Source organism: Diabrotica virgifera, chromosome 1, assembly GCF_917563875.1.
Source record: "Diabrotica virgifera virgifera chromosome 1, PGI_DIABVI_V3a".
Taxonomy (NCBI): domain Eukaryota; kingdom Metazoa; phylum Arthropoda; class Insecta; order Coleoptera; family Chrysomelidae; genus Diabrotica; species Diabrotica virgifera.
Window position 1 is genome coordinate 106,074,061 of NC_065443.1, and position 22,261 is coordinate 106,096,321.

At 34.4% G+C, this 22,261-nt stretch overlaps 1 protein-coding gene across 4 annotated transcripts in view; it reads right to left on the reverse strand.

The window, feature by feature from the left end:
- LOC114325450 (ELKS/Rab6-interacting/CAST family member 1) overlaps window positions 1–15,882 on the reverse strand; it is a 607,107-nt gene extending 591,225 nt beyond the window's left edge. For all 4 annotated transcript variants that reach the window (XM_050642808.1, XM_028273526.2, XM_028273523.2 and 1 more), the window contains exon 1: window positions 15,492–15,882. In XM_050642808.1, the coding sequence (XP_050498765.1) occupies window positions 15,492–15,775 (284 nt within the window). In that variant the 5' untranslated portion in view covers window positions 15,776–15,882. The remainder of the gene's footprint in view (window positions 1–15,491) is intronic.
- Between the last annotated feature and the right edge of the window lie 6,379 nt (window positions 15,883–22,261).

A 22,261-nucleotide genomic window follows, 5' to 3' on the forward strand; every position in this document is an offset into this window, starting at 1 on the left:
CACTGTAGAAGTGCTATTATATGAAGAAAAATGAAGAAATATATAGTTGTAGTACCAGACAAGAAGAAGAAGAGAAAAAAAGAGAATTTTTAGTAAAATATGTGGGAAAAATGAAAGAAGACACAAAAAAAAATTGCAAGAAAACAAGCAAAATTAAGAAGATACTAGTCAAATAAGTAGCTAATCATTGAATTATATTTAATAATTAAGCTTGAATTGTTTTTTTGAAATCTCTAAAGTAACGTAAGTTATAAATGACTTAAATTTTACATGTAGATAATGAATTCAAAAAATTTCCGAAATTTTCGCGGAAAATAATGGAAGTGTTTGAATTAAGGATAGACAATATCTTACAGTGTTAGTTACCTTAGTGTTAGTATTAGAAAAAAGAACCCTAAAAGAAATTTTCTTTAAACTTAATATGATGAGAGACATTTATTAATATTTATTCTAGCAAGAGACATTAATTTTTTTATTATTAAGAAGGGACGAATAGTAATTAATTAAAAGACTGAAATAGGAATTAATAAAGTAACTTTAAATTTTTACTAAGAAGGTTTAGATTTAAAATATTATATAATTATTCATTGATTATATGACGTAAATTAGTGTAGTACGCTAAAAAGACTAAAGACTAGGTTAAAAATTAGGATAAGTTTTATTCATTGTTTTACGAAAGTGAATTAGTAAACAAAAAAAAATACTAAAAGACACGAAGGAATAGTACGTGATTTAGTGACAATTACTTATAAACAATTATTTGTAGTTTTCATAAAATACCAGTTTAGTATAGGGACAATATGAACTTCTGTTTATAATAGGATTTTTGTTAAGTGTCTTATAGCGGCCGATATAGGACCTTAACTATTAAGTAATATAAGGTCTATCTCCTAAAAGGCGATGATGGACAATCAATCTCATTTTAGAAATATGTAATTTTAACAAAACGGGGAGGTGTAGTATTATAATATCACCCTGTACAAAAGATGTTTTATTGAAAGTAAATTGTCCGACCTTGACCAAGGCCGACGCGTGAGGTTGTAAAGTTCATTCTAATATATAAATAAACGCCCGATGATATGATACCATTATTATTATTATTGTTATGATTATTGTAATAGTTAGCAGTAACCACGTTTAAGATCGGTCGTGATTATAAACAAGTTATTATGATTTAGTCATCGATATGGTAAACCAAAAATATATGTATTTGAATAGAAATAAGAGTTTTAATTAATTGGGACCAGAAGGCAGTAACAACACGCTTATTTATTACACCGACTTCAAAATTAGACATGCGTTGGAAAGGTAATGATGAGTACTATTAGAAGCCGTAAAGGTCGGACTTGAATTTTCGAAGTTGTTGTGAGTTTTGGGGACGAGAACAAAAAACAGGCCCTAAATAGGAAGGGTCGTAAAATCCACACCCTTGGACCAAAATGGATGCTTGATATATGAATGGGTGAGTCTTTTTCTGAACTTTAAGATGGGAGTCGGTACAATTTTCAATTCCGTCAGATTTAGAAAATCGAAAATTTCGTGAATATAAATAGTGTCGCGTGTAAGGGGGTGTGGGTGTGCGCCACTGGCGAGAACTGCCGTTCTCTGGTAATATGTCTTAAATAAAAATTGTACTGCAGTTCACTTCTTATCTATGTTAATTCATATTCCAGTATATCTTAAGTTTAATACATGTAGACCCAGCCTTTTCTTGTACAGTGACAAAATTTTGAGTTCGTCCTCGCCCCTTGAGGACCCAGAAGAAGAACTGACTTCCTTGTTTGTTGCTTCCAGATTAAGACTCTTTCTTTCATATTTTTTATAGAATTCTCTTTTGAAAATAAGACTTTTGTCTTTGTTTCTTGTTTCGCATGACGGCCCCATTCAGTTAAATCTAAAGCTTTTATGAAAGACAGATTAGGTTTTATTTCGGTTCAGAGGTGATCCACCATCCCCATACGTACGTTTCTGTCTCTCCAGACGTCTTCAATGGGGCCACATGAACTCCTCTGAATCGAAACGAAACCAAACTCTTTATTTAAGCTGAATTATAAAAATAATTTCCGTATCGGCCGCTGTAGCGACATCTATTAAAGAAATCGGAAGTCCCAGATGTGAACAATAAATCTGAAACTTCTATTGGAACCAACTTCTGGGCACATCCCTAATATCTCCCTTTTACAATTTATAAGGAAAGGAGACCATTGAACGTGACTGCATACTGTAGAGACCCTTTAGTCTCCTTTAATCTTCGTCTCCTTGTCTTATAAATTGTTAAAAGCAGAAATTAACGATGTACCCAGAAATTGGTTTCATGAGATGTTTCAGATTTATTGTTTACATCTGAGACTTCTCATTTCCTTAGATGTCGCTACAGCATGCGATACGCGAATTATTTTTATAATTCAGCTTAAATAGACAATTTCGTTTCGTTTTGATTTAGAGGTGTTAATATATACTATAGATTATAAACCCACTGAGTAGGTCTGGAGAGACCAAAACGTATGTATGGGGATGATGGATCATATCTGATCCAAAATGAAACATAAGCTATCTTTTATCTCTAATTTTACTCATATTTTGAGTACACGGAACCAACTGTCATTTGAATTTTTCTTAGACGAATAGACGGAATGTTAGAATAGACTGCAGATTATAGAGTCCCTTTCGTCTTCTTTGTTCGTCGTCTCCTTGCCTATAAATTGTAAAAGGCAGAGATTAAGGATGTACCCAGAATTTGGTTTTACGAGAGGTTTAAGATTTATTTACATCTGGGACTTCTCATTTCCATTATGATAAAAGTGCAGTTTTTGCGGGACATATGGTAAAAAGCGCCATTTTCGTCCCACAAAAAATTGGCTATCCCGTCAAGTGGGATAAAATGTGGGACAAAGTGCAGGACGAGACGTATTTTTTACACAGTTTCACACAGCAAAGCTTCTACCGTTCGTTGCATACTTTTTTTCCCGTTTACGCTGTTATTATGACAAAAGCAAACACACATTATAAAAAAAACCCAAACTGATCTAAAGCACTGATGATATGAGTATATTGATCCAGTTTTAGGGGGAAGGTTTATTTACGTAAATATTTCCAGCATTCCGCATTCCAGATACAACCGCCTCGATATATATGTCAATCATTTATTATGACACAATCACAGTTGCCATTTAGGTCGAGTCGCAGATATCTACTCTCCCGTATGTAAAACAATGAATATTACATCCTTCATTATTAATTTTCTTTATAGATTGTTTTAAGCTTTTAATATTGTTATTTTTGATAATCAGCAACAGTACATAAAGAATGCAAGAAAAAGAAAAAATTACTCATCAAAATATAGTCATAAAAACTCCTATATTAACAGAAGTGCAGACCCTATGGTCCAAGAGCTGTGAGACATTTTTGAGTAGGTATTTTAGGCAACCTGAAAATTTTTCAGGTGACTCTTCCATGATAGCCTAATACAAAAATGCCGGTCTTGATGGAGGGTAGCGGTTATTTAACCCAAAAATCCCCCCCAAAATTAAACAAAAAGGTAAAAACTGTTATTACAAAAAATATCATTTAGGTGACTTTAAAGTAAATTTAAATATTCAAATATAAAGAAAATAAACAGGTCAGGCGATTTGAGGGCGATTTTACCTCTGCAAGATACTTGCATGGGCGCCCCAGGATTATTTTTAGGGAATGCATCTGAACTTCAGAAGATTTCATCTGCATCTGTACATGCTATTAACGAGTATAAAATATACAACTATACATGCATAGATATGTACATTCCTTCCGGACAGGGAGGTGCAATTTTTATTTTGACAGGGTATTTTTTAATTTTAAAAATAAATATTCTAAAAAAGACAGGCTTTTCTTTGGTGAAATTTTTCAATTGCCATTTAATCAAACAAATTACGCGTGCATATAAATGAAAACCGCTATAGGTAAGCAGCAGTGTGAGAAAGAGCGGACCGATAGCTGTTTGCGTCCTCTGCTGTAGCTGAGCGGGTCCGTTCGCTCGAGAAAATCACGTGACCTGGCGATATCCATATTGTTGTGGCTCGAAACGTTAGAGTAATTATTCTATATATGATAGTTTTATAAGTAACTTTTTCTTAATTAAAGAAAAGTAATACGTACTATACAATAGATGTTGCAAATATGATAGAAAAAAAAAACAAATTTATTATTATAAATATATAGGTAGAAAAGTATAAAACTGTAAACTAAATTAATTCTGTGTCCGAATCTTGTACTTCTTCTTCAAACTCCTCATCTGAGCTTAAATATTCATTCTCTTCTTCTTCGTCAGACTCCCCTCGAGACTCAGATTCCTCTTGTACATGATCTGTAAATAGTTGTAATATGTATTTAGAATTAATTAAAAATTAATTAGTGATTAATTAGTTGAGTTGCTACGTATTCTCCCTTCTTTTATACGGACTCGAAGCCTGGACAATCACGGGCGCATCTGAGGAAAGACTTGCCGTTGTTGAGATGTTGAGTTATCGAATAATGTTAGTTAAATATATCATGGACACACGTAACAAACACGGAAACATTAAGAAAGATGAAAAAGGCAAAAGAAATACTCAACACTATGAAGGAAAGAAACATGAGCTGCTCATGTTTCTTTGGTCATATACTAAGAAGTAAAAAACGTGATGTGCTTGGTTATATAAGGAAAAGTATTAAGCATTGGTTATATAAGTAAGAATACGTAGCAACTCAATGAATTAATCAGTAATTAATTTTTCATTAATTCTAAATAAATATTATAACTATTTACAGATCAGTTGAGAGAATGTATATTTATTTTAACTCATTTTTCTTTCCTTCATAGTGTTGAGTATTTCTTTTGTCTTTTTCATCTTTCTTAATGTTTCAGTGTTTGTTAAGTGTTGAGCCCATGATATTTTTTACATTATTCGATAACACCACATCTCAACAATGGTAAGTTTTTCTTCAGATTGTCCAGGCTTCGACTCCGTATAAAAGGACAGAGAATACGTTGCAACTCAATTAATTAATCACTGATTAGTTTTTAACTAATTCTAAATACATATTATAACTATTTACAGATCATGTAGAAGAGGAATCTCGAGGGGAGTATGACGAAGAAGAAGAGAATAAATATTTAAGCTCAGATGAGGAGTTTGAAGAAGAAGTACAAGATTCGGACACAGAATTAATTTAGTATATAGTATACTTTTCTACCTATATATTTATAATAATAAATTTGTCTTTTTCCATCATATTTGCAAAATCTGTTGTATAGTACTTATTATTTTCCTTTAAAATTACTTAAAAAACTATGATATATATAATAAATACTCTAACGTTTCGAGGCACAAAAACATAGATATCGCCAGGTCACGTGATTTTCTCGAGCGAACGGACTCGCTCAGCTACAACAGGGGACGCAAACAGCTATCGGTATACGCTCTTTCTCACACTGCTGCTTACCTATAGTGGTTTTCATTTATATGCACGCATAATTTGTTTGATCAAATGGCAATTGAAAAATTTCACCAAAAAAAAGCCTGTCTTTTTTAGAATATTTATTTTTAAAATTAAAAAATACCCTGTCAAAATCACATGTGCACCTCTCTGTCCGGAAGGATTGTACATATCTATGCATGTATAGTTGTGTATTTTATACTCGTTAATAGTATGTACAGATTCAAATGAAATCTTCTGAAGTTCAGAAGCACTCCCTGAAAATAATCCTGGGGCGCCCATGCAAGTACCTTGCATTGTTAAAATCGCCCTCAAATCGTCTGGCCTGTTTATTTTCTTTATATTTGAATATTTAAATTTACTTTAAAGTCACGTCATTGATATTTTTTGTAATAAGAATTTTTACCCTTTTTAATTTTGGGGGGGATTTTTGGGGAAAATAACCGCTACCCTCCAGCCAGAGCGGCATTTTGTATTAGGCTATCATAGAAGAGTCACCTGAAAAATTTTCAGGTTGCCTAAAATACCTACTCAAAAATGTCTCACAGCTCTTATACTACTAGTATAGTTATGAAAAAGATTCTGAGATATATAAAATAAGTTTTCAATAAATTGTTATCTGAAAGTACGATAGTTTTTATACTGATACAATACAAAAATATGCTGGCAAATTGAGAAGTTAATTTTGGCATATCATTTCCAACTGAAGTATGAACAATAAAATAGATGAATTACAATGAAATAAATGAAGGAAATGTGGGAATAAAATACAAAGATGTTAAAACGCACTTCTAAAAATAGTGTTTAAAATACACTACAATAAAAAATACAGTATTTAAAAATTCACGTGTTGGCAGGAAACGAAACTGAAGATAAAACAAAGTATGCAGCATTGGAAAGAGGATACATTACACTCATGTTTAAAAAAGAAATCGAAAGGACTCTAATGGACTTCAGTCAACATATCTATATTCTTGTCTCATTTTCCAGTGTTACTGCTATTTATATAAAATTAACTCCCCAAATTCCCTGCTGTACAAAGATACTAGCAGTAATAAAAAAATAAGTAAAAGTTAATTTACAAAAAAAATCTTGTCAAAAAAATACTAAAGCTTTGCTACGATTAGAGAAACGACGGGAAAAAAATAGGACAATAACATCAATAATATGAGGAGTCGACCTCGACATTCTTGGCAAATAAATCCCTATAAAGAATGGAGTTTTTGAAATGTCCAGATAAAATTTGTCCTCGTGCGGATCTTGGCCGATCTCGCTCAACATAAAAATATAAAATATTTCTGGTTCAATTTCAGTTTCTCGCCCCATTGTTGTAAATTGTAGGAAAGAAATATTTTTGAGCTTTAATTTATTATCATACAAGGTGTCCAGAAAGGCTCCATGGTATGGAGTAAATCTACCGATATGAAATACCTTGGGTTAATTTCTAGCCGAAAAATGAATGCAATAGATTAAATCGTTTATTTAATTTACAAATCACCAATTTTGAAAAAATGTAAAAACTTTGAATATTCCACGTCCGTCTGTCTGTCCGTCCGCCTGTCTGTTTGTCTCTCTGTCTGTCCGTGAACTTAACTCCTCCGTCATTATACCAGGTAGAATGACAAATCAGGTGTCAAATGAAAGCTTATAGTCCAAGGATGATACTCATCATCATCATCATGGCATCTACCTACACTCCTAGCGGAGTGATTGCCGCCCTCTTTGGGCTCTTCCGATTCGTTTGTCGCGGTGAATCACTCCGCATTAACCTGTTGTTTTTACAATTGGTTGTGTGACTTGGCATCTTCTACAATTTTCCTCCATTCGCTCCTGTTTTTGCTTCTGGTTACCCATTCTCTGACTCCCATCTTCTTAAGGTCCTCCACTATCTGATTATCCCATCTAGTTTTGGGTCTTCCTCGTGGTCTACCTGATACAGGTCTCCATTTGTAAATTCTCTTGATAACGGCTTCTGGATTCCTCCTTTCTATATGTCCCATCCATCTGAGTCTCTGTGCCTTGATAAATCTGACGATGTCTTCTCCTTTCAGAAGGTCTCTTACTTCGTGGTTCGTGAGTTTTCTAAATTCATTATTACCTAAGTTTAGTGGTCCTGCTATCCTCCGAATTATTTCCCTTTCTAGGATCCTTAATCTTTCTTCCTCTTTTTGTGTCAGACACATTACTTCAGCACCATATGTGATTACTGGTCTAATTGCTGCTTTGTAAATTTTCAGTTTTGTATTCTGAGTCAGCTTCTTATCTTTGAGGAAGTTACTGTATTTCCAGTAGGTTCTGTTTCCTGCCTGGATTCTTTCATTAATTTCGATAGTTCTATCATTAGTTCCATTAACTGAGACTCCAAAATATTTAAAATGTTCTACCTTTTCAAATTCATATTCACCAATATTTAAGCTTATCATATTAACTGGGTTTTTTTCTTGAGAATATTAGGTATTTTGTTTTGTTTTGATTTATTTCTAAACCCTTTTTGGATGCTGCTTTGCATAACCTCATAAATTCTTCCTTTAAACTGTTTAGGTTTCTGCTAATTAATGCTATGTCGTCAGCATACGCCACGAGTTGCGACGTCGATGTTATAATCGTACAAGGATGATACTAAAGGTTAGAAATTTTACTTAGGCTGTCTGTCCGTCTCTCCGTCCAACTGCGAATGTAAGTCCTCCGTCACTATACCAGGTAAAATGACAAATGAGGTGTCAAATGAAAGCTTATAATCCAAGGATGGTACTAAAGGTAAGAAATTTGACCTAGGCTGTCTGTCCGTCCGACCGCGAATGTAACTCCTCCGTCACTATACCAGGTAAAATGACAAATGTAGTGTCAACTGAAAGCTTATAATCCAAGGATGGTACTAAAGGTACATTTGACCTAGGCTGTCTGTCCGTCCGTCCGCGAATGTAACTCCTTTGTCACTATACCAGGTAGAATGACAAATGAGGTGTCAAATGAAAGTTTATAATCCAAGGATGGTACTAAAGATGAGAAATTTGACTTAGGCAGTCTGTCCGTCTGTCCGTCCGACCGCGAATGTAACTCCTCCGTATTACACCAGGTACAATGACAAATAAGGTGTCAAATTAAAGCTTATAATCCAAGGATGATACTAAAGGTGAGAAATTTTACCTAGGCTGTCTGTCCGTCCGCCCGCGAATGTAACTCCTCCGTCACTATACCAGGTAAAATGACAAATGGGGTGTCAAATGAAAGCTTATAATTGAAGGATGGTACTAAAGGTGAGAAATTTTACCTACGCTGTCCGTCCGTGTGTCCGTCCGACCGCGAGTATAACTTCTCTGTCACTCTACAAGGTATAATGACAAACGAGATGTCGAATGTTAGCTTATAATCCAAGAATGGTACCAAAGGTGAGAAATTTCACCTAGGACTTCCGGTTCTAGAAATGCGACCGGAAGTACTGTTTTAGTCACCGGAATAGTACAAGTGATATATTATTCGACGCGCCTTCGCAAGACGGGAGAAAGTAACTTCCGGTGTCATGACTCAATACAGATAAAATGACAAATGAGGTGTCAAATCAAAGCTTATAACCCAAGGATGATACTAAAGATGAGAAATTTGACATCGGATTTTGGTTTTAGAGTTGCAATCGTAAGTACGGTTTTAAAGTCACCGAAATAGTATAATCGATATATCATTTGACGTGCCTTAGCAAGATGAGAACAAATGTAAAATTTTGGTTTTTATATCATTTTCGGTTAATAAAAGATTCTAACCGAAAGTGCCATATTAAAGTCGCAGAAATACATGTAACCCATCAACCGAAGTGTATTGAAAAGTCGAGTTTGAATCTTTAGTTTCGGTTTTGAAGTCATTTTTGTTTAAACAATTATGACCCAAAGTTTAGTAAAGATGACTCAAAATTAGTAAAGACGTATATCAATCAACGCAAAGTTACAAGAAGAGTTCAAATATCGACTTCCAGTTATACTTTCGATTACGTTGGGTGAACCCTAGGACTTACGAAGTCCAATTACTTGTTTGATTCTCAGACAAGACCCTTTTTAGGTATGGGATTGTATTACCAATACTGGGCCATCTCTTTCGAGTGTTGTCTCGTTAGCATACATGACTAGTCTGGCCTTGCCTTTATCACTTTGAAACTCAAAACTTTTACTAATAAATTCGTAATTCTTTTAAAATTTTTGTCAAATTTTCGGTGAACATCAGGGATGAACATTCTTCTTCGCAGAGAGGCAATTTCCGAAAGTAGGATCTTGAGGAAGCTTCATTTCTATTACGGTGATCGTCATTGGTGAGGAATAACCGGTCGCTTCTTCTTAACCATTAATTCATGTAAACCATGAATAAAAGAAGAGACAATATGTGAAAAATGATGTTTAAAGGCAAAGTAGGTAAATAGCAAAAGGTGTAGAAAAAGATCTTTATGTGAAAAAAACATTAAACTAGAATATTAAGTAAGGATATAAAAAGAAAGAGAAGCTGCGTTTGACCGTTTCTCATCTATGCTATAGAGACAAAAGACACCAAAAACTATCAGCTCAAACTATATTGGTGGTGAATATGTTAAGCTAACTAACAACGAAATACTAGTTATAAATTCTGAATTGAGATCACAATGTCACAAGCAGAATAAACAACAGATTGACGCAAAGATACAAAACAGATATGATAGAGCAGTGTTTCCCAACCTATTTTGTGCCATGCCCCACCTTTGCCTTTATAAAATTCTTATGCCTCCCCCCATGTAAAAATAATTTTTAATATAAAATATTTAATTATTGACTTACGAAACTTAATGATAGATTTTATGAAGAAATCACTAGTAAATTGCTAACGAAACAAAGTTAAATTTTCAAAACAAAATTCAAATTCCAAATAATTTTAATAAAGGTTTTCCTACTTTAATTTAGTGAGACAGAGATTTTATATTAGGTTCGAATTTGGTTAGCTTCAGTCTCAAGTCTCCACGTTTTGTTATGTCCAACCAATTTTCCTTTACCAGTAAATCAGTCAGTTTTTATAAAATTAAAGACTGACTCATCATTTTGCAATTCTGTGAGTCCTTCTTAATATTGCATATTTGATATCTCAGACAAATCCACGAATATTGGCTGCATCATCCATCTTGGAAAATCAATTTGTTTTTTATCAAAAATCTTTATTTTAAATCAGTCAATAGAATATTCTGATGATTGACAATAACAAGTAAAGAGGTATCAGTTACTTCACATTTTTGGAGCCAATGCAACTGTTCAAAGGTTTTGTTGTTAGTATGTTTCTAACATAACTCAATATGGGTAATGAAACCAAATATATTCGTTTTGCATCGACAAGAGTTTTATTTGCTCCTTGAAGTTGCATATTTAATACATTTAGTTTTAAAGGTTTCCACTAAATAATTCACAAATGATTCATCGATGGTGAACAGCTATTTTATTTCAGGTTTGTCATTTAAAAAATTGTTAACAGAAGCAAAGAGTTCCATAAATATTTTCAAGCAGTTCCCTTCAGATAGCCATCTTACTTCAGTATGAAGTAAAAGTCTCACGTGGTCTTTACTTTGTTCTTCGCAAAATAGCTTGAAGAGATGCTCACATTTGGCATTAGATTTAATATCGTTAACACACTTTATTGCGGAATGTAATGAATACTTCATTTAGAACAGGTGAGATGTTATGAGCTACCAAGATTTTATTATAAATACCACAATGCAAAAGAATCATTCCTGGATTCGCATCTTTCATGAATTTTAAGCAGCAATTTTTCTTGCCCATCAATCTATCAGCAGCACAAGATGTAAGTTATCAATAGTGTATCAATGTCTCTCAAGTTGATTCAGCCATTTGCAGTGAGAAATTTCTTGTTTTCAGCTTTTGAACAAGTTGTTTTTCAATATCTTCACTCATTTCGTCTTTTCTTCCACTAACAGTATTTTACTGACATAGCTTTTACATCTTTGTTATCTTTTCCAAGAACCGTTCTAAGAAATGCTGATATTGAAGGTTTTGTTAAATTCTCTCCTCACAGTTTTAGCGACGAATAAAGAAATCTGATAACTAGCCTCAAACACACGATTATTAGTTGAAGTATGAGAAGTAAATCGAGATTTTAATATTCTTCGCCGAAATCTAGCATTACAATTAAATTGCCCGGAAGGAAAGGGTTAAACTCGTGTCGAGTCCATATTCGAATTCCCCCCTTAACAATCAAATTGCCCCCTGTGGGGCGTGGGCCCCACGTTGTGAAACACTGTGATAGAGCCTAAAACACATGATTTAATGAAAAGAGATTTCAAAAAGATAAAAACCTGTTAACAATGGTTTAAACAAAAAATGACTACCTATTGTCATCTACAAACAAGAAAGAAAGAAAGAAAACAAACAACACCACAATCGACAAGCACAACAAAGGACTCAAGGATGACAACAATACCCTATGTAAAGGGCTAATCAGGACAGAGAAATTAAAAAGAAACGACACACTCAGATCTATGTATATTCTCCAAAACCAACCAAACAACACACAAGAGAGGTCAAAGAACTGCATATACAAAATACCCTGTGAACGCAACAATTTCTATGTGGGAGAAACGACAAGATCACTAAGGAGTGGCGTACCGATAAATCAGCGGGCCTTGGTTCCGTTGGGATGCGGGCCCGCCCGCCCAATTAAAACATACATTGTATATCAAAAGTTTTTTATAAACATTAAATATAAATCAAAACGTCATATATCATAAAATATATCATATATTTATAAACAAGCTAATTAATAGTAAATATATAAAAAACCGCTCGAATTAAGATGAAATTTTACATACACATAGCTAACATGTCCAACAAAAAAAGTGATACCTATTATGCCAATGTGTGCTTTTGCCCTGGGGGTGAGTTTCACCCCCTTCTCGTGGGTGAAAAAGATACGTTCAAGATAAGTCCGGAATTGGATAAACTGACTAATTCTAAGCAACTTTAATTCTATAGAGTTTTTTTTCACTAAGTCAATACTTTTCGCACTGATATGCACTGATATAACAAACTTATCAAAGCTACTCGTATTTGTACGATCTGATTTTTATGAAGAAGTTATAGAAGAGTTTTTGTTCTACAAACCACTTGAATCAAACATTACAGAGGGACTCATATGTCAAGTAAATTGACAGGCCTAACTGCAAAAATAAAAAAATTGCTCCTCAATGCCGAAGTACACATTGTGTCATGCACCGAGAAGACTTAGAATTAGAAATAAGTAGTAGTAGATATATTAGAAATAAGTAGTAGTATACGAATACTGGTCCTAGTATTTTAAAAGCGGAAGTAGAGAAAGCCATCAAACAGAGCAAAAATGGGAAATCTCCAGGCCCTGATCAAATACCATCAGACTGGCTCAAACTTCTGGATGACGATAATGTCTTACAATTAACAAACATTTATAACCATATATACGAGACTGGAATGATGCCACAGATATGGTTGGAGTCTACATTTTTTCCACTCCCAAAAAAACCTAATACATCATCATGTAAAGACTTTAGACTAATTAGTCTCATGAGCCATTCTCTCAAGCTACTTCTTAAGATAATTCTTAATAGAATCAAGCAGAAATGTGAAGAGACAATGGGAAACAAACAATTCGGTTTCAGAGAAGGATTGGGAACAAGGGAAGCTTTGTTCTCAATGTTAACATTACTTCAAAGATCATGGGAAGTACAGAAACCAATTTACGTCTGCTTTATAGATTTTGAGAAGGCGTTTGATAGAGTTCAACATGATAGGTTGTTTGAATATCTAGAAATGATTGGAATAGATGATAAAGATCTGAGACTTTTACAACATCTATATTGGAATCAAGAAGCTTCTATTCTGGTAGACGGCAAAGAAACAGACAAAATTTGCATTCAAAGAGGTGTCAGACAGGGTTGTGTGTTATCCCCAACTTTGTTTAACGTATACTCAGAAATAATTTTTAATGAAGCCTTGGAAAGACAATGTGGAGTTCGAATCGGGGCTGAAAATATCGAAGATCTTCAATTCCTTATTGATCGAGTCACTAGAGAATGCTCCAATAACGGACTTAACATAAATGCAACAAAGACAAAGTTACTTGTGGTTAGTAAACAAGACGTCGGCCCTATGCAACTAATTGTCAGTGATGAATCAATAACAAAAGTTAACCATTTTAAATACCTAGGATGTTGGATAAACGACACACTAAATCCGGATGAAGAAATTAAAACTCGTATAGAAATTGCAAGAGGAGCAATTATGAAACTTAGATCTATTCTGAGCAACTCTCAGCTGAATTTACAACTAAGAATCAAGTTCCTAAAATGTTATGTGTATCCTGTATTACTATATGGATGTGAAACCTGGATCATGAAGGTTAACATGATGAACAAATTAGAAGCCTTTGAGATGTGGTCGTATCGTAGAATGCTCAGAATATCTTGGGTTCAACGCATTTCAAACAGAGAAGTCTTAAACAGAGTAGGTCAAGGCGAAGGTGACTTAATGAAGATGATAAAAAAGAGAAAACTTGAATATCTGGGGCATGTAATGAGAGGTAGCAGATACAGGATGCTGCAGTGAATACTCAATGGAAAGATCGACGGAAAAAGAGGAATTGGTCGAAAGAAATATTCATGGCTCCGAAACCTTCGTCAATGGACTGGCTTATCAGCAGATCAATTGTTACATGCCGCACAAGATCGAGAACGATATCGGCAAATTGTTATGGAAGCTACCCACGCCTAAAAATTTGGGCACGGTACTTAAAGAAGAAGAAGATATTTCTAAAAAATTAGGATCGGGGGAGGCTTCCTTCTATTTCAAGCCCCCCCCCCCCGTGTTTGTAGGTACACCTAAATCTTGGTGGTACGCCAAAATATTCAAAAGATATCAGATGGTACGCAGTTTCTAGAAGGTTGGGACCCCTGCTATAGGGCATAAAACATCCACTCTCAGATCTTTTCAGCTAAAGCATGGCTGTTGCCTACAAAAACATGGCCAAGCATGTCAACGTCAATTGATAATACATAACCTCCGTAACACCTTGGCAGTGGAAGTGGCTTATATATTTTTCGATACAGTTTTCTTAATAATGTTTTTTGAAAACGATTTCCCGAGTGGAAATCAAAATGTCAAATCTTTTTAGGTAAAAATGTTAATGTCATTACAATCAAGTGTGGCTAATCCCATATAAACACAATATATAACTTAGACATGCCAAAACGTTATTAAACAACAATTTGCCAAAACCAATAATAGCTTAACGATAAAAATTATCTGGTAAACAAAATGCCTTTTTTACCTTAGAAATAGAAGAAGCGGACACAAGTTCTTATTTATCAAAACAAAGCCACAAATTATCTACAAGAAGTATTACGTCCCAAATAAACCTCCTACCTACACCACTGATGGAAATTTTGAATGAAATAGCGTCAAGTCGAGGAAAGCCAATAAAAATTTAAGATCATAAATTTTCCACCATGAAAAATGTTGATCCTCAGAGAAGAGGAATGAATATTAACATCGTCAATAGTAGTTCTGGACAATTATCTATTTTTAAACTTTTATACAGAGAAGTTATTGAGAGTCACTTGACATCTGTAATCTGTATAGAAGACATTAAAAATAGATGCTATAATAATTATTATTGTTCAATAGATTTTTTAGTATCGCTTGCAAGTAGTTTTTAATTCCTAAAATGAAATAAATCAGGAATTAGGAAGATATTGGAAAAATATTGGGGTAATATAATTAGGAATAAACTATTGAGATTTATAAATGGTTTGTTTTGAAAGATTGTATGATTTACTCTTCATTAAGCTTTTCAAGAAAAACTGGTACAACACACATATTTTGTATCAATACAGGAGTCTGCTCATACTGTTTTTAACAAAGCAACAATATAGAGGTAGGAATAGCTTATCTTTCAATTGTATTGTTTAGTTTGGCGATGAAATTTTTGTTGTTTATAAGTGAAACGTGTCTTTTATGTATAGTGAGTAAATTATGAAAGAGTGAGCGTACCTTGTGGCGCTCCTAGAGCGATGATGCCCAGGCCCTACGGTCATAGGCCTTCCTCTCTCCTCCAACATAGGACTCCCCAAATCCTCGTCTCTATAATACGGCGAAGAGTGGTGATACCCGTACCCGTGTTCCGGTGAATTATTACCCGATCTCGTCTGCCTCAAGGGCTTCCGACCTAGGGGACTGCCACCGGGGTATGCCCCCCGACTGGGGGAGCGGTCCACAGTGGGAAGTCTCACGCCTCGCGGAGACCGGGTTCCCCCCACGTACGCGTCACGGGACATCTCATGACATTTTACAGCATTTCAAGACATTGTCTCACTTTTTACGGGACTGACTCTCTCACAGGGGTTGAATTGTGTCTCCGCGAGCTGTTCGATCCGTGCCTTACTCGGCCACTCTGTACACTGGACTCGCTGTGTCGCTGATCAATGAAACGGGTGTAGTGTGTGGATGCGCGCGCGGTGTACACGCGACACCTACATTCGACGCCAAAGGCGGAGGAGGATGAAGGTTGAAGGGCCCGGGATCAGGATATTATCCCAGGTCGGCGATTCTTTGTATCTCTTCAAGGTGACAATAAACATACGAGCAAATAATCCGTGGCGTTTCATTTAAGACTCGTTTAACTCTGATTGGGTAATTTCACGGCGGAAAGAATGTTCTTACAATTTCATGCAATGGAAAAGCCCGTTGTCGGGGATAAATTATTTACTTATTTTTTAAAATCGCATTTACTATTTTATACAAAACAAATTCAAAAAATCTTAGTTTTGACTTATAGTCGAGGAAATAAAACTGAGAAAATGGCAAAACCTCGCAATTTTTTCGTCCAGCATCGATTTGTACAAAAATTTGGGATTAGGCTCACTACACCCTCTAGTTTATTTTCTATATTGAGCCGTTGTACGCTTTTGGTTTTTAAGGGTGAAAACTACCCCTAATTGTAAACAATTATAAAATAACATTTTAAACTTTAATATTGTCAACATTTGGTTCTTGTTAGGTACATAATGATTGTTTTATGCTTTAAAATATTCTCTCATAATATTTCAACCCTTAAAACCACCCTTGTTCGAGATATATGTAAAAAATTTACTTATCCTAAAAGAATAATTTCGGCTTGCATCGATTTACATAAAAATTTGGGATTATGATCATCTCACCCTGTACTTCATATTCTGTATCATGCTTAAGGGCGTTAATTATTTTTAGGGGTGTAACGTGTAACCTATCCCTTACTGTCAAAAATTATATAAAAACATTGTAAACTTTAATATGGATTATGGTTTGTGATTAATATGGGTTTTATACTTTAGGATATAATATCATATTTCAACCCTTAAAAACCACCCTTATACCATTACAATTTTTATAAGAAAATAATTTAATAGATATATACAGAAAAAAAAGTAGAATCAAAGAATTACCAAAACATTTATTTACACAAAAATACGAATTTACAAATATATAATATTTGTAAAGTATACGAACCGGTTCTGTGGTATTATCAGAGATGTGGGAGGGAGGGTATTATACATACATTGAAAATGATCCATAAGCGGACTATTCGAATTTTTCGAAAAAAAATCCTTTTACAAACATAGCTCCTTCATTTCTGGCGATAAAAAGTTTTTTCAAAAATGATTTTGTAGGATTTTTGAAGTGTTATAAGACTGTGTAAACTAAATTCCATTAGATCCCTTAATCTTTAATTGGGGTGGGTTTAAAAGGCTCAAATAAGGGGGTGTTTGCTCGTAAATAGAGGTTTTAAATAGCTATATCTCGCTAATTGTTCACTCTAATGAAAATCTATGTACAAGGGAATTTTACTTATTTAAAAAGCTACAATTTAGTAGTTCATGACATTTTCGTATCTCCAGTATTTTCGGAGATATTTTGAAGTAAAAGTGAAAATAGGAAATTGCAAAAAATAAATGTTTATTTAAACTCCAATTTTTCTAAAATTATGCCTTTTAAATAGGTCATACTTCTTGGGTGTATTGATAATACAAATATAAAAGGAATTACAGAAAGGTGAAGACCAATTTTTAATTAGGAGGGTAGTTAGGGGGTTGTTTTTACTGATTTTTTCATAAACAAAAGCAGGTACCGACTTTTTTTGACCATAAGTAGCTTAATTTTCATGCTAGAAGATTTTTATTGATGAAAAAAGCTAACGTTTAACATGCCGTATCTCGGTTTGTATTAGTCTTAAAGATATTGCAGAAAAAGAATTTGGTTTGTGTTACTAAACGATACAATTTTGATATCTACAGTTTTTTTGATTAAATGTATATTTTTCGAGGTATTCTCAGAAAACCCTCTAAAAAAGTCAATTTTTTTGTCGAAAAACTGTTACTTTCAAGCGCGAATCACTCGAAAAATATTAGTTTTACGAATAAAATGCAAAAAACATTTTTTTCTTATAATTACTTTTTACATCGATTTACATGGTTAAAATGTAATAAAAAATTGCCGCCTCCGAGATGGGGTGGCAACCAACCCTAAGATTTTAGCGTAGAGCGGCATGATATAGAAAATGATCCTAGGACTATTCCCTACCTTCTGTGAAAATTTCAAGTAAATCCATGACGGACGAAAAAATTGCGAACCAAAATGCTTCATTTCCTGGACTATTATTAATTTTATACAGAGTGTCCAAAAACTCTCTTGACAGACAAAGACCAGAGATTCGTCAGACAATTTTAAGAAAAATTAACCCAATTCGCCTAGTCCGAAAATGCTTCCTAGATATCTCTTTGAAGATGGCGCCTAGTAATTAGTTTTTTTTAATATCTCCAGAACGGTTCTATTTAGAGAAATGCGTATATTTAGAGAAATGCGACCATTTATCTTCCAGAGATAAACAGATTCCATCAATTGCGAATTTCTAGTACCAGTCTGGCCTGCCCAAAACGGACGCGTATGACCGGTATTAGAAATTCGCAATTGATGGAATCTATTTATCTCTGAAATAGAAGCGTTCTGCAGGTAATTAAAAAAATAATTATAAGGCGCCATCTTTAAATAGCTCTAGCTCCCTTAGGAATCAATTTCGAACTAGGTGAATTGGGTCAAATTTTCTTAAAATTGTCTGATGAATCTCTAGTCTTTATTTGGACAGCTGTATACATATTCTGCTCATTCCAAATCCTGTAATTCTATAGGTACCACAAATTTAACTGTTATTAGATTAATTTCACGGTGGTAAGAATTTTCTAACAACTAGGTCTTAAAAAAATTCTTTCTCGAAAATCCTGAAAAAAGCCTCAAATTTCTCTCTGTAAAAATTTTGTACTAACAGATGTAAAAATGGAAACTTTTCAAATTTTTCTTACATCTTTAACATTCAACGCATAAATCAAACTTCTTCATAAAATTCTAATTCTCCTTCTCCTTGCCGGTTTCTTCATACTTTTCCCTTTTCTTTTCCGTTTTGTTTTTCTTCTGTTTTCTCTTCTTCTTGTTCTTGTTCTTTTTCTTCTTCTTTCCTCTGTGGCTGATCAATGATAGTGTGTGGATGCGCGCGCTATGTACACGCGACAACTACATTCGACGCCAAAGGCGGAGGAGGATGAAGGTTGAAGGGCCCGGGATATTATTCCAGGTCGGCGATTCGCGAATTCTTTGTATCTCTTCAAGGTGACAATAAACATACGAACAATCGGCGGTGTTTCATCTAACTCTGATTGGGATAATTTCACGGCGGAAAGAATGTTATTACAATTTCTTAGTTTAATTTATTAGTTCATTAAATATTAACCCATTGTGTGACTCAGTGGTAACAGAGCCTACCCTTGTATCCAAGGGTTGTGAGTTCGAATCCCAGCTGTATAGGAAATTTTTTTTATTAAAAATTAGTAAATAAAAATAATTTCTATCCATGTGGGATCGGTACTCACCGCAGGAACTGCAGACGTTCGGATACAATTAGCATCTCTTTGTAAAGACAATGAATTCGACTTTACTAAGTAGCAAGACAGTTACTCAACACCACACACACACTACACATTACACTATAATCTGATTCCGAAAACAACTGTACCATGCCATTGACTTAAGTACCATTCCATTGACTTAAGCTAAATAAAAAAAATTAAATGTTGTTTTGATTTAACCAAGTTAAAAGAAGTATGCCACCAATTGAACACTGCGATGAAGCCCAATCAGCACAGATTGTAATTTTTTACGAGGAAGAATATACAAAAAGATATCGTACGCGACGTCTCAGGAGAAGTCAGTGTACAATTTAGAATACTTGAAAAACATACCACGAGGCAGGAAATTTTTGGTTCTTAATTCTACACGAAAGCACTCATTGACATCGATGCGCTTCAGAAATAAGCTACTACTAAATGTTAGACAAGTTAATGTGAGTTTAAAAATAGTTGCACCAAGATTAAAACAAGCAAACTTAAAGCCTAAACCCCAAAATCATAAAGCTCGTCGTTTAGAATTTGCATGAACACATATTCACTGCAATTTCAAGAACTGGAAAAATATTATGTTCACTAATGAGACCAGAATCCTATAATGGCAGCCAGATAGTCGAAACCAGGTCTACAAAAGAGTTGGAGAACGATTCACCACTTGCAATCCCGCTCAGACCGTTAGTTTTGGAGGTGGTAAAATAATGCTTTGGAAAGGTATTAGTTGAAAACAGTAGAATCCTGTATAAAAGGTATATTTAAAAAACACTCAAAAGGGTCACAGTTGAAGGAGACGCACCGCCCACCGCACTTGTGGAAGTAATTGGAAGGATGACTGGTGACACTTACGTTCAAAACATTCTGCAAGATCATGTTTTGCCATAGGTTGGATACATTGGATATGCCAGATCCATGTTAATGCACGATAATGCTCGACCAGATGGCGCTGCCATAGTGAGTAATTATATTGATGAGATCTAAATTCGAAGATTGGATTGGCCACCATTTAGCTCCTTTATTTAAATTCAATAGAGCATATTATATAGAATCACCTAAAACGTCGCATACGACAAAGAAATCCCGATCCAAATACAGTAGATTAGCCTCGGCTTGCTGCACAGGATGCTGAACAGGATGAATGGAATGCGATTCCCCAAGATATACAAAAATTACCTGCAAGCATGCCCGAGAAGAATGCAAGCAGTAATAAGAGCTAGAGGAGGGAATACTTGTTACTGATCATGGCACTTGTTTCAGTTAAAAAGATTTTCCTAAGCAATTTAAATTAGCATTTAAGTTTAGAGTAAAAAAACCTTATTTACCTATCATTTAGCATTATTTTTGCGCTATTTTCTCCGCATAAAAACTTAACACAGTTCATTAAACATTGTTAGTAAGTATAAACTCTTTTTAACAATAAACGACTTGATTGACCAGAATTAAATTTAAAAAATTTAAAGTTTCAAAATATTCGATGTTTTTGTCCATGAGTGTATAATAAAATACATTTTCTGTTTAATCGTTGATTGATGTAACGGTTTAATATAAAATAAGTTCAAGAAGACTTAGTTCTGAATTATTAAGTTTAGGTATAGATTTTGCCAACTCCAAATCCTAAATTTTATATACCACTCATTGAACTCTGATTAGGTTAATTTCACGATGGTAAGAATTTTCAAACAACTAGTCCTAAAAAAATTCATCTCTCTCGAAAAATTTTGTACTTAACAAAGATGTACTTAAATTTTGTACTCATAACAGATGTAAAATATATCATTTTTTTGATATAGGTCTGGATCACGCATAAGAAAAAAAAGTTGATTAAAAGCAAGCTGAAAATTTGTTAATAGCTTAACGGTGTCTAGTCGGACAAACTTTGATATAAGGGAACACTGGAACAGGGGAAGTTTTAATGGTGGAACAGGTTAAAAATTTGTAACGTCAGACTACGAAAACGTCAGATGTACTTTGTCGGACAGAACTTCCAATTGATTTGTTGCCCTTTCATTAAACTCTCATGCAAAAACCAGACTGGTGTTTATCACCAACTGGTCACTTGAATGAGTGACATAGGCGTAACCAGGGGGGGTTTTGTGGGTTGTAACCCCCCCCCCCCATTGGGATGTACTTTGAGCTCTATACGCTTAACACCATAGCCCTCAGAGACCTTCCAGTAGTTGTAACCCCCCCTTAGGATCATCCTGGTTACGCCTATGATGAGTGAAACACGAAGAACATGTCAAATGACAGGAATTATGTTGGTTAGTAATAGCAGTCTGATTTTGCATGAGAGTTTAATGAAAGGGCAACAAATCAATTGGAAATTCTGTCCGACAAAATACATCTGTCGTTTTCCTAGTCTGACGTTCCAAATCTTTAATCTGTTCCACAATTAAAACTTCCCCTGTTCCAGTGTTTCCATATATCAAAGTTTGTCCGACTAGACACCCTTAAGCTATTAACAAATTTTCAGCTTGCTATTAATCAACTTTTTTTGGTACGCGGGATCCAGACCTAATAGTAAAAAATAGCAATAGTAGTGTAAAAATAGTAGTTTTGCCTTTTTGGTTAAAATTTTAATATTCAAACGCATCAATGAAACTTCATCTTCATGCTATTTTAATTCTCCTTCTCCTTCACATTCTCATTTTAGTTTTCTTTTTCCTTTTCCTCTTCCTTTTCCTTTTCCTTTTTCTTTTTCTTCTTCTTCTTCTTCTTCTTCTTCTTCTTCTTCTTCTTCGTCTTGTTCTGTTCTTTTCCTTCTTCTTTGCTGTGCCGCTGATCAATGAAACGGGTGTAGTTTGTGGATGCGCGCGCTGTGTACACGCGACACCTACA